Source organism: Belonocnema kinseyi, chromosome 9, assembly GCF_010883055.1.
Source record: "Belonocnema kinseyi isolate 2016_QV_RU_SX_M_011 chromosome 9, B_treatae_v1, whole genome shotgun sequence".
NCBI classification, from domain to species: domain Eukaryota; kingdom Metazoa; phylum Arthropoda; class Insecta; order Hymenoptera; family Cynipidae; genus Belonocnema; species Belonocnema kinseyi.
The window spans coordinates 65693694-65706738 of NC_046665.1; the positions used below are offsets into that span (position 1 = coordinate 65693694).

The 13045-nt window shown below is 28.3% G+C and overlaps 1 protein-coding gene across 4 annotated transcripts in view; it reads left to right on the forward strand.

Annotated features, from left to right (window-relative positions):
* The window catches only part of LOC117179400 (E3 ubiquitin-protein ligase TRIP12), a 64170-nt gene that overhangs the window by 1221 nt on the left and 49904 nt on the right, over nt 1-13045 (forward strand). For all 4 annotated transcript variants that reach the window (XM_033371146.1, XM_033371149.1, XM_033371147.1 and 1 more), the window contains exons 2-3: nt 9095-9448; nt 9587-9898. In XM_033371146.1, the coding sequence (XP_033227037.1) occupies nt 9124-9448; nt 9587-9898 (637 nt within the window). In that variant the 5' untranslated portion in view covers nt 9095-9123. The remainder of the gene's footprint in view (nt 1-9094; nt 9449-9586; nt 9899-13045) is intronic.

Genomic DNA, 13045 nt, shown 5'->3' on the forward strand with positions numbered 1-13045 from the left:
TTTGTGTTTCTCGTACTTGTGTTTTAGAGACAACAAAGGAACTTGTTTCTTAATTATGAGATTTTACTTCATTTTTTTATATGCAAGAAATCTCGATCGAGGTTTTGACTTTACATGGGTTTAAAAAAATCAAGTTCTTAAATGGATCAATTTACTTACCAAAATTATTCAACTTCGATGATTATTGACTCATGGTCTTTGTTCTTAAATGTTAATTCTTCACTATTATGAAACGAACTTGTCTACCGTCACGAAATTTTTCGTTATTCGTTTTACGGTAAATTCCGTAAATATAAATGAAAAATTTTCTAAACAAAATGATTATATTATTTAAAGCCTGTATTAGAAGAATTTTGTGATTTTATTTTTCTCATAAATTTTATAAATTTGAAATTTAGTTAAACAATTTTCATTGAAATTGAAAAGCGAAGAAATACAAATTTTATTCAATGATAATTAGAATCGAATAATTTGAAAAATCTGATTTACACCAAAAACCTATTCAATTTATGAAGAATACAGCATTATATAATTTATAATTACATAAACACTAAAGTATTAAAATGTATGTCATTTTTTTAATTAATTAACTAACCAATTAAACGTGAAAAAAGTAGCACCTTCCAAATATATTATTTCTATTTATAATTTAATGTATTGTATACATTTTTATCAGTTGAATTTCATTGGTGACGCAGAGAAGATTATAATGAAAGCCTAGCAGTGTGTCTGGAATTTTCGAGGAATTTTCTTTAGTCAGGGAATTTTTTCGAAGGAGTGCTTCATTTTTTTTTTAAATTGGAATGTAAAATTACATAACAATAATTCTTTATTTGTAAAAAGATCATATTTATCTATTTTGTGGAAAATTCGCTTCTTTGTTTGAAATTAATTTTAACTGAAATTAAGTATTCTATTTTTTGTTGAAAGTCTAAGCATCTAGTTGAAAATTCTTGTATTTTGTTCAAAATTCTTTCTTTTTGGTAGAAAAAAATAACTTGAATGAAATTAATCTTTTTGCTCCAAAATTCAGCAGTTTTTTCTCTTGACTGAAAAATCTTTCTTAGTTGAAAATTCAACTCATGATGAAGTCCTTTTTTTTAATATCAACTACTGAATTTTTCTTTCAGAATTCATCTTTGTTAGAATGAAAATTTAATTCATAAATTAAACTTGTGTAAGATTTTTTTTTGCATGAAGGTTCATAATTTTAATTGCAAATTGATCTCATTGGTTGAAAAAGTAGCTATTTTGTCAAAAATTCGTTTTTCCTGTGACTGAAAATTAATTTTCTATTATTAAAAATGTAGGTGTTCCAGTTGAAACTTTCAAGATTTTATTGAGGATTTGTTTCTTGAAAGACTCAGGGCGCGGCTACTCACTCGCGTATATTGCGCAATATTGTGTATTCCAATTGGAACTGATTCAGGCAGCCCTGACTGCTTACGTTTGAATCCCCTCGATTTGTGGCCAGGGCTAGTTCCAGACAATTTCTGTCACTGGACTGAAACCGAGAATTTAGTGCATATCATCAACCGTGTATTATGAAAGAAAAAAAACTTATTTTGCATGAAAAGTTTTAAACTGACCAAAAATAAATTTTTAAATAATAGGTTTTTGTAATTGAATTTTATCAATTATCTTCAATGGCAGGTTTTATTTTAATTGATGCCTTTTTAAACAATTTCTTTAAAAATTTCAACTGTAGAAAAATTCAATTTCAAAATTTAAAACTGTAGAGTCTTAGAGAATATTTTCCGCGAAAAAATTAGCCATCAGTTATTAAAATGCAGCAATTTTTTTTAAATTGGTAAGAAGCTATAGTATGAAAAAATTAATTTACAAAAAGTATTATTAAAAATAGAGTTTTTTATTTGAAATGTATATTATTTTGATTCTTAAAGTTTAAAAAAAACTACTTTTTGAGAGATCTGATTTTCGACATGATAATGGAAAAAGTAGAGAATTTTAAAAATGAAGCTTTGTGAACATCCTGATATAATATTCTTGTCAATAATTTATTTGCCTTGTATTTCTTTTTATAAAATTACAAATTTCATTGTTTGGTTGAAAATTCAACAAGTTTGTTAGTAATAATTTTTTTGAAAATTTCGTATTTTTGATTTGGAAATTAGGCTCTTCTTGAAATAAATTTATAATTAAATTCAGGACTGCAGTTTTTAGAAAATGTGCAGAGTAGATTTATTGTTTTGTTTATTTATTTTTTGTGTTAATGCAAACACTGAAAAATGTTTCGATTTTTTAAATTTTATTTTTTATCTCGTAGACAAAAATTTGTTTATACTACCCGTCCCTTTTATTGTATGCACATAGGTATAAGAAAGAAACATTTATTAACTTGCAAAAATTAATTGTTATGAAGAAATTGTATTAACCCATAATCATTTATAAGCACAAACCAATCTTTATTTCTTCTTGTCTTATTACCAGTGGTGTTTACTGAAAAAACGCTATGCATTAATATTTATTTATTTTATAAATAAATTCTATAAAAAAATACATTATGACGTTTTTATGCGAAAAGAAATCATTTTTTTCTTCTGACCGTGCTGAAATTATATTGTCAATTATGTTTTCTGAAAAAATAGTACTATGGATTAATATTTGTTTATGTTATACACAAATCGTATAAATAGATGCACATTTTAGGCGTCTTTTAAGCTAAAAGAAATAGTTTGTTGTTCTGACCTTGATGAAATTGTATTGCTAATGATGTTTTCTGAAAAAAATTGTGTATGAATATTTGTTTATTCTATAATCAAATGCACATTTGAAGCGTTCTTAAGCCAAAAAAAAGCATTTTTTCTTGATGATTTTTTTCATTATATTGACAATGATGTTTTTAGAAAACATTTTGCCATTTTTCGCTATTTCTTCATTTTATAAATAAATAATATAAACAAATGGAAGTTTTAAACATTTGTGAACAAAAAGAAAGAGTTTTTAATCTCAAGACTGCATGTAAAAAAGCATTGAAAATCTAATTTAAACAAGGCTAGAAGAAAGAATATCATTCGGAATATAATTTTAACAATACTTGCACAATTATTTGTACTAGTGACAGGAAGTATAAGACAAATTTTACCTAGGAGATAAAAAATCGACACTGTTTTCGTTGTTGCATTAACATACAAATTAAATAAAAAAGGGGAAAGGGGAGTCAAAAAAGGGAAAGGGGCGTGGCTTGTTCCGCACGTACACAACCTTTTTTTTAAAAGTAATTTTTCCACTGAAAATTGAAGTACATATTCCATTTAAAGATTCATATTTTTATGGTAGTTGAAAATTCATCACTTCATTTGACATTTAAACTGTTTTGTGGAAAATTCATCCTTTTTAATTGAAAAATTCCACTACTTGGGTAAAACTTAAATATTTTAAAAAAAAATTTTCTCTCTTGAAAGTTCGCCTCTTTGGTTGAAATTTAACTATTTTGTGTAATTTTTTTGCAGTTTTTTCCGCCTGAAGATTGTATTTTTAAAAGTAAAGAAGATTTTTTAATTGTTATTATGTTTGATAATATTTATTTTTGTACTGTAATGCATTTTTAAAATTTAAAAAAATGGATTTTTATGTTTCATCTTGGATTGACTAACTGTACTCGTTAGAAAGGAAATGTAAATCAGTCTTGTATATTTTCCAAAAATTCATATATTTATTTATTTGTAATTTTTTAAAATTTCATTGATAATATTTCAAACTATAGTGTGTGTGTGTGTGTGTGTGTGTGTGTGTGTGTGTGTGTGTGTGTGTGTGTGTGTGTGTGTGTGTGTGATATTGCAACCACGGATAAGGATTAAAACTTAATATAATTGACATCAATTTTAATGTTATTTTTAAATTCACATAAATTAATGTTCTAGCCACGGATAGGGGTCAAAACTTAAATTAAAATATCAAATATTCTAAAGTTGATAAGGAATTAATATTATTTGTGTTTAATTATTAGTGAATCAAAGAGGCACGCGTCTCGCTTCGCTCGAAAGCTTAAACGCGCCCAAGGCGCACGTCTGTTGCATCTCGCACTCGACTTTGTCAAAAATGCGATAAGTTCAACTCTATTATATAAAATGAATATTTAATCATGTACCTCGGTGTAGGCCTGCTTATTCAGATATTGCAAATGAAGTACAAATTTTATTTTTTCATGATTACTTTAATGTGTCGTTTTTCCACCATTTAAGAAAAAATTGATTTCATTTGTTACCATTATAACAAAAAATACGCCTCCTGTCAAAAAGTGATTTTTAAAAAATTTGTGTATTTTTTTCGGTGCACAAATTTTGTCTTCATCTTTTTTCGTAGATTGTGTCGTTTGTCGAAAAAAAAATTTTAATGTTGTTTTTTACGAATAAAACAGAACCTACGCATCCATTCTAAAAGTATTTCATTTCAAATTTTTATCACTTATGGTGAACAACGTTGTCCATTTTTTTCGTACCTTCTGTCTTTTTTCTACAATTAAAAACAAATGTTATTTTTTACAAATAAAGTAAAAACTACGCGTTCCATCAAAGAATGATTAATAAAAAAATTATAGAGATCTTTTTGGGGCAAACAATATTTGTCAATTAATTTTTTTTCTTACCTTGCGTCGTTTATTTTAAACTTGATTTTTTTTAATGATTAAAACAAAAATTTTTTTTTTTTATTTTTGTTGCTGCTTTTTACGAATAAAACAAAAGTTGCGCGTTCTATAACAAAAATGATTCATAAAAAATGTTTGGATCTTTTTTGTGAACACATTTTTTTCGTATCTTGCATAGCTTGACTTCAAAATGGATTTTTTCATTATTTTTGGTGCGTTCAAAATTTGAATTTCCGATTTTTCAAGAAAATTCGAAAATTAATGATAATTTTGTAGGGCTTTCAAAAAGCAATGTTTTTCATCTGACTTTTTTCACATCGTGCGTTGTTTGGCTTACAAATTAAATTTCCGGTTTTAAAAGAAAATTGTATATGCTATAACTGGTAATTTTTTTATCGAAAAAAAAACATGGAGATAAATTGTTCGTCTTCCTGAGTATTACGAATAGCCGCACATAGAATTTCCGGATCTTAAAAAAAAGTGGTCTCAGAAATTTAGAAAACGCTCTTTTTGAATTTTCGTCCAAAATGGCTGATATTTTTTATAGAACTATTTTTTGGTCAGAATTGTTTCGATTTTAGTTATTAATAATACCATGAAAAAAAAAAGAAAATTTAAGTTTTGAGCTAAACAACGTGAGGTGCGTAAAAAAGTTTGAACGATGAATTGCAGCTTCTAAAAACTCGTATGAAATTTGTTTCAACCATTTATAGATAATACTTTTGATTTTGGTTTTATTTATCGAAAGTACTATGCCGAAAATCGTAAATTCCAAATTTGATCCTGACAACGTAAGATGCGGAAACAAGTTTCATCGATGAATTACAGCTTCTAAAAAGGCCTACAAAATTGTTTTGGCCCTTCATAGATATTATTTTTGATTTTGGTTTTATTTATTGCAAATACTGTGGGGAAATACAAAATTCAAATTGTGAATAAAACAACACAAAATGCGAGAAAGTCCTTAAGAGCACTTGTATCTCTTAAAAAGTCCTATGAAACTTCTTTTAAATATTTTTTTATTGGACTTGCTATTTTGCTTTTATTTATCGGAAGTACAATGCATAAAATCTAAAATTAAAATGTTGTGTCCAACGACGCGAAATACGGGGAAAAGTTTTTGAAGGAATTTTAGTGTTTAAAAATTCCTACAACATTTCTATGAACCATGTTTTGTCAGAACTATTTGTTTTTCATTTATTATTTAAAATTAATATGCAAAAATCGAAAATTTCCCTATTAAGTCAAAAGACGCGAAATCCGTAAAAAGTATAAATGAAGACTTGTAGGAGTTTTTGTTATATCCTTCAGAAACAATATGAAAACAAAAATCCTAATTTCAATATAACAACGTGAGATAGAGAAGAATGTCTGAACAAAGGATTGTAACTTTTTATTGTAAGGTAATTCAGAAAATAAATATACATTTAAAAAATTTTTGTCAAAAATCGACGACATAGCGTTAGTATTACGAGAATATCTACCTCAAAGCCTACAAAGCTTTGAGCAATGTAATCTTGAACTATTCTTAATTATGCAGAAAATTCAGAATATATAAAGATGCATACAAATACTGGGATTTAAATATATGTTTTTGATAAAGTTTAATTCAAGCATTTCAAGTTCAAAGAATAAGTAACCAAGTGTGAAATTCGGCAGGCGCGCACTCAAATTTTCGTGCGAAAAGATGTGTGTCGGCAGATTAAAATAAAATGTACGGACAAAATTAATTGTAGAACAAAAATTAATATTATTGGTCCTAATGTCAATTCTCTTTATCATTATGATACTTGGGTCAATTAAAAACCATATCTTCTGAAAAACCATAAAAGATTTCATCTATGTATTAGTTGCAAGTTTTTTTATTTGGTTAAAAATTTGATAATTTCGTTAAAAAACTATCCTTTCATTTTTTTTTAAATTCAACTGTAATCTTTTTTTTACCGAGTCTAATAAATGTACGGGCAGTGCAAGGGGAAAGGAAATTTGCAAAACAGAAAGAGGCATGGCTTGTGTCCAGGCGTATAGACATTATATTATATTTTTAAATTGAAAATTGAACTATTAAAAGTTGAACTGCTTTCTTAAACAATTTTTTTTTAAGTTCATCTCTGGTTGAAAATTTAACTATGTTGTGAATTCTTTTTTTAACTGAAAATTTAATTATTATATTTTTCATTGAAAATGTATCTCTTTTGGAAGCAAAATAATCTTCTTGGTTTAAAATTCTCTCATTATTGGTTAAAAATACATCTGTTTGATTAAAAAATTAACTTTTATCCTGAAAATTCATATTTTCAGCTTAAAAATTCCCGTTTTGCAGAAAACAATTTGGATAAACTTTTATTTCTTTTTTGAATGAAAAAACCGTTATTGGTTAGAAAGTCGTATCTTTTTTTTATTGGAAAATTGATTGTTTCAGTAAAAAATGTATGTCTGGTTGAGAAACGTTTTCCATTTTTGTGTAAGTTGAAAATTCAATAATATTCTTTAAAAAATCTGGTTTAAAATGCGACTGTTTTAGGCTGAATTTTATTCTAATGTTTTGTTTGAAAATTCGACCATTATTTGAGAATTCCTCTATGTAGGATGAAAATGCAATAATTTGGTTAAAAATTGAACTGTATTGTTGTAGATTCGTCATTTTAAATTGAAATTTTATCATTTATAGCAGAAAAGTATTTTTTTCTAAATAAATAAATAAAAATTGTTATCCTGAAATTGTTTTATTCCGTTTATGAATGATTCTATGTTAAAAGTGCGGAGATAAAAATTTTAGTCTTCGAATGTTAATGTTGGGCAGGCCTCATAGCAAGACCTATAAGGTTTTAAGATATTTAAAAAGATTTCACAGGATTTTATAATATTTCCGAGGATTTCAGTGATTTTAGAGGATTTTAAGGGTCTCAAGGTATTTTAATACATTTTTCGGGACTTCAGGAAATAGAATCATGGAATTTCATGAGCTTTTATAATATTTTAGTGGATGAATTTTAAAGAAGTTATTCACGAGAAGTGAGGTATTTTGCAGTATTCCAAATATTGTAGGGAATTTAAAAATATTTCAAGGAATTTTTTATTAATTTCATTAATTTGAGCGAATTTCAAAGCGTTTGAAATATTTGAAGATAATGCCTTTTGTAGAATTTCGGAATATATGGAACAATTTAACAGTATCTATAAGGTTTTATGATATTTTAAAATGTTTCACGCGATTTTATAAGGCTTCCGAGGATTTCAATGATTATAAGTTTTTTTTTAAATCTCTGAAGGTATTTTTATAAATTTTGAAGTATTTCAGGAAATATCACCAGATTTAATTGAATTTCACGAAATTTAATAATAAATTTATGTTTTCAAAGAATTTATTTTAAAAAAGTAAGATATTTCTCAGGGTTTTAGAGATTCGAAATTATTTTTTGGAATTCACCATGAATTCTTATAAATTTATCCTATATTATTTAAATTCTTTGAAATTTCTTTTGAATTTTTTAAAATTAATTTGAATTCTTCTAAATTAACTTAATTGAATGGATTTAAACATTTTTGGTATTCAAAGTTTCGAGGGATTTCAAAAGATATCAAAGGATTTGAAATTTTTTATGAAATTGAAAAATATTCCAAGGGATTTTCAAGTAATGAAAACAATTTCAAGGGATTTTCGAAGGTTTTAATCATTTTCAAGGATTTGAACAAATTAGCATGCAGTTGTAAAGAATTTCCTGCAATTACGGAAGGTATAGAAGGATTTTACAGGACCTATAAGGTTTGAAGATATTTTTTAAGATTTCAAGAGATTTTATATTTATATCATATATTTTATATCCTGAAGTCGTTTAACCACACCTTGAATTCTTTGGCATTTCATCAAATTTTTTTGAATTCCCTTGAATTTTCCTAAGCTCATTTCAAAGTTGCAAAATTCAATGAAGTTTTTACATATTTTTAAATTATTTTTAATGCGTTTGCATATTTTTAATTCACTTTGAATTTTTATGAATTTCATCAAATTCTTCACGCTTACCCTGAATTCCCTTGAACTTTTCAAGCTCCTTTCAAAATTACTGAATTTAATTAAGTTTCTTCATATTTTTAAATTGTTTTCAATCATTTGAATTTTTTAATTCACCTTGTATTTTTATGAATATCATCGAATGCTTCTCGCTTATCTGAAATGGATCTAAACTCATTTCAATTTTACGGAAATCAACTGAATTTTTTTGATTTCTAACTTTTCTGTCAATTTATTTGAATTTTTTGGAATTGAACTTTAATTGTTTTGAGGTCTTATGATTTCGTTCTGAATTTTTTTACACTTTTAGCGCGAAAAAAGTATCCTATGAACGTCATAAAAAGTACTCTTCGGTCCTGATATTTTATCTTAAAAAGATATATAATACATATTAAAGACATAAGTCAGGGAATTTTTTTAATGAAGATTTTTGCCTGTCCTGCCTCTAACAATTGCTCATGCTCTGATTTCAGGCAGAATAGTGACATGAGTAGATTGATCTATGGCAGATCAACAAGATCAGTCGTCGTCTGGGGGGTCTGTAGAGAAGACCAGTGCTTCAGCAGACACCTCTAAATTAAGGGGGAAAAGCTCTAGCAGTGGCAGCAGTGGGTATAGAAAGCGACACAACAGTGGTGCCATCCCAGTTACGCTCGAAGAAAAACGTCGCAAGCAGTCCATTGAGGAACCACAGTCCCTACAACTTCTTCCAGCAGCCTCATCCAGTTCACCTTCATTGCAACGAAGATCTGTTGATTCTGCAAAGGGTGAATATCGTCCACGGGGCGAGCGTAAAGGTCATGGCACTGGCTTAGGATTATTATTAGGTACGGAAAAACTCAATACAGAACTTTGAAAAACTTGAACTCACGACCCGGATCGGTCTTCCTTTCTCTTAAAAAGCAACTGAATCCGACTGGAAAGAAGACGAAGGAGATCTAATTCTGATCTTCTTTTTTTTTCAGATTCAGACTGGAGACAGCGACAGAAGTCGCAACAAGTGAACACAATTGGTGGAAATACTGTGAGGATTCGAACTAGTGGGACCAAGAGTAGTTCGTCTGATTTGAATTTATCGGTTGATTGCGTAGCCTCAAGGACGAGATCTCGTGCACCTGCTGCAAGCGCTCAATTTTCATCGAAAGTAGCCGTTGTCACCGAATTACCCCTTCCCCACAGTATCAGCAATAGAAAAATAACTCAAACCAACAATAATTTGGTTCCATCATCAAGCACCACCTCCGTTCCCAATCACCCATCTACGTCCAAAGGCAGAGGTCAGTACTGTCCTTTATCAAAAATCACTCATAAATCATTCAAATCTTCCATCATCCTAGAAACACTTTATTTTCCGGAAAAATCGTTAGGTACTCCTTCTATTATTAAAATTCATGTCTCCTCACAGCCGTTTGTATTTTTTCTTTTTTCATTCTCACCACCCTATTTCAATTGGAAAGGTCTATTTTTTAGCTTTAATTAACAATTGTCGAATTATGAAGACTCGAAGAATATTATAGCAATCTAAAATGGAGAGTTTTCGAATCAATTACTTTCTAGATTAGTCGTAAACATCTTCTTGTTTCTTTATTAGCCTTCGAAGTTTGAGCTTAGTTAAAAATTGAAAGCTAGAAATGTCGAAAGCATTCAAATTCAATATTTCGTATATTTAAATCCTATCATAATTTGAACATAAGAAGCAGTATCACTTTTGATAGAATCGGGAAAAGAGCGCAGTCTGCAAGTACAGAAAATTATCAGGTGAGATTGGAATGAATTGTTGGATAGAGTGATCGATTTCAATTACTTTCCTGTCTATTAAAAATTACTAATTCCACTCCTGACACGCTTCTGTGGCCCGATAGCCGCGAGAAATTGTATTTCTTCAGGTTGTCTACCCTACCTGGAAAACCTGGACTTGTCAGGGAACTTTTATATACCTGGAAAAATCCGGGAAATGTCCGGAATTTCTTTTTTAAGTCCGGGAATTTGTTCGAGAGCGTGCTTATTATTTTTTAATTCCATAGTATTTTTTGTTACAAAATTGATCTTTTTGTTGGAAAATTAAACTATTTGTTTAAGGGCATGTGATATTTAGAAAATTGTCGATTTTACCAGTTTTAGGTTCCCTCGGCTTTTTTTTCTAGAATAATAAATATTTTGTCTTAAAAATTTGGAAAATGATAACGAACATGCTAACGGACGTCCGCACACAGTTTTTTTGTAGGTTAATTCAAAAAAGTTTTAATTTAGCAAAATGTGATTAATTTGCATAGCGCTTAGGAAATAGTATCGATTTTTTCAGTGTTAGATTCCCCGGCTTTTTTCCTAGGATAAGAAATATTTTGCCTTCAAAGTCTGGGAAATGATAGCGAACATGCTAACGGACGTCTCGCACACTTTTTTTTGTGTTTTTTTATCCAAAAATTTTTGATATTGCTAACAACGTGCGTGTATATTTCGAGGTTATGTGTGTTACAAGTCAACCGAGCGTTACTTCCAAACTACACAATATTTTTTGGCCGAAAACTTTGGACTTACAAATAAACATAGTAACTAATCTCCCGGAACTAACCTTGTTTGCAGGCAATCAAAAAAGTTTATTTCATAAATAATTTCCAGATTATCGGAAAGGCAGAGATGAAAAATGACGTGACCTCAAAATAATGCATATGCATACAAATTTTATTTAGCACAATAAATTTTTTGTTATTATCCCTCAAAAAAGAGTCCGGGGACGTCCGTTATGATGTATTATACCCTCTCCGAATTCAGTTTTTAAACATTTTCATTTTTGTGGAAAAAAAGCCGGGAAAGCTGTCACATGCCCTTAAAAATGCATCTATATTATTAAAAACACAATATTTTAAACCTGAAAGTAAACATTTGTTTAAATTGTTGTTAAAATTCATGAACTTCAGGAACAAATTTAATAAATGATTCATTATCTTTTTAGTATTCATTTATTAATTAATCGATGGTGCTAATATATTTAAGAATATCTTTTAACATAATTTTTTTCAAAGATTTGTGAAATATAGACATTAATTCAATTCTAGAAAGAAAGAAAAAAAATAAACTCGCGAAACTGTATACATATTCCGAGTCAATTGTTTTAAAAAATGCGAAATATTTTATTGGCTCCGTACTATGAAAAAAATACCTGGAATAAACCTAGAACTGTCCGGGAATTTCTTTCCATGATTTGAGTAGACACCCTGTTTTTTTTTTTTTTTTGTTTTTTTTTATTACTTCCTACTTTATTTTGTATTTTTTTTGGTAAATTAAATGTAAAATGTAGAATTAATTAAAACAAAAGTCATTCAAAGACTGTATCGTAGGCCAGAGGATGAGCGAATGTCTGGATGGATTTGTGTCTGCTGTAAAGGCACTTTTCCCAATATCGACACAAACTTATCATCAAGAAGGTAAGCCCAAGGAATCAGCTACTTGTCTAGAACCTCTTTTCTTACTACCTGCTCTACATCTTGATTCTTGTGCATAGAAGTGTTTCGCCGAATGTGTAAAAGCGTTTCACTATTTTATATTTCCCTTTTGTACATAAATGCAGACAGCGCACTCATCCAAATTAGTGCAATTATTGTAAATCAAAGGGGCACTATTTCTCAACCGATCCAACTCAAAAAATCGATTGGACCTAAATTTAAGCAAATGGATCGACAATATTGGAAGGTAGTTTATGAAAAAATGTTACTTTTATTTTTTTAGTTTTCTATGTATATCATTTATTTTGGTGATTTATAAATCCTAATGACAATAAAAAGTGTTTTTCCTAATACAATTTTGGTAGGGTTTTTCTGCCCTTTAAATTAATCATAAACATTTGTCGAAAATACATATTTGACCCGAAAAATTAGGTCAAAAATAAAGTTTTTCTTTTTTATGTAAAAAAGAAGGCTTAGGCTTTTAAAAATGATGTATTTTTAAAAAAATTTATTTGTACAAATAAGCATGTGGTAAGTTTTGTGCTGATACTATCTTTTTCAGCTATTTAATGACTTTTTTATCGGCAGTAAACAATGGCGTTCCACTACAATTTAGAGCGTGCTCATTTTTTTTGTTCAAAAAAATGAAATATAAATTTATACGTAGGATGGCAGCTGGATAGGGGAAAACAGGAATTTTTTGAAGTCGGGAAATACAATGAATTTATTTATTGGCCTGGTATTTTACTATTTTTGAAAAGAAAAATATATCCAATCGCGTGAAATATTGCAAATTTGGCATCACATGATATAATGCAATATTTAAAATTAGTTCGATTTCAATCTTTTTTTAAATTTCAAGTTCAATAGTTAACGTTTTCAATTCTGAAATCATTCAGTTTACAGTTTTTAATTCTAAAATCTTTTACATTAAAAATTTTTTTTAAATTAAAAGCGTATTAATATTGAATTACACAAGAC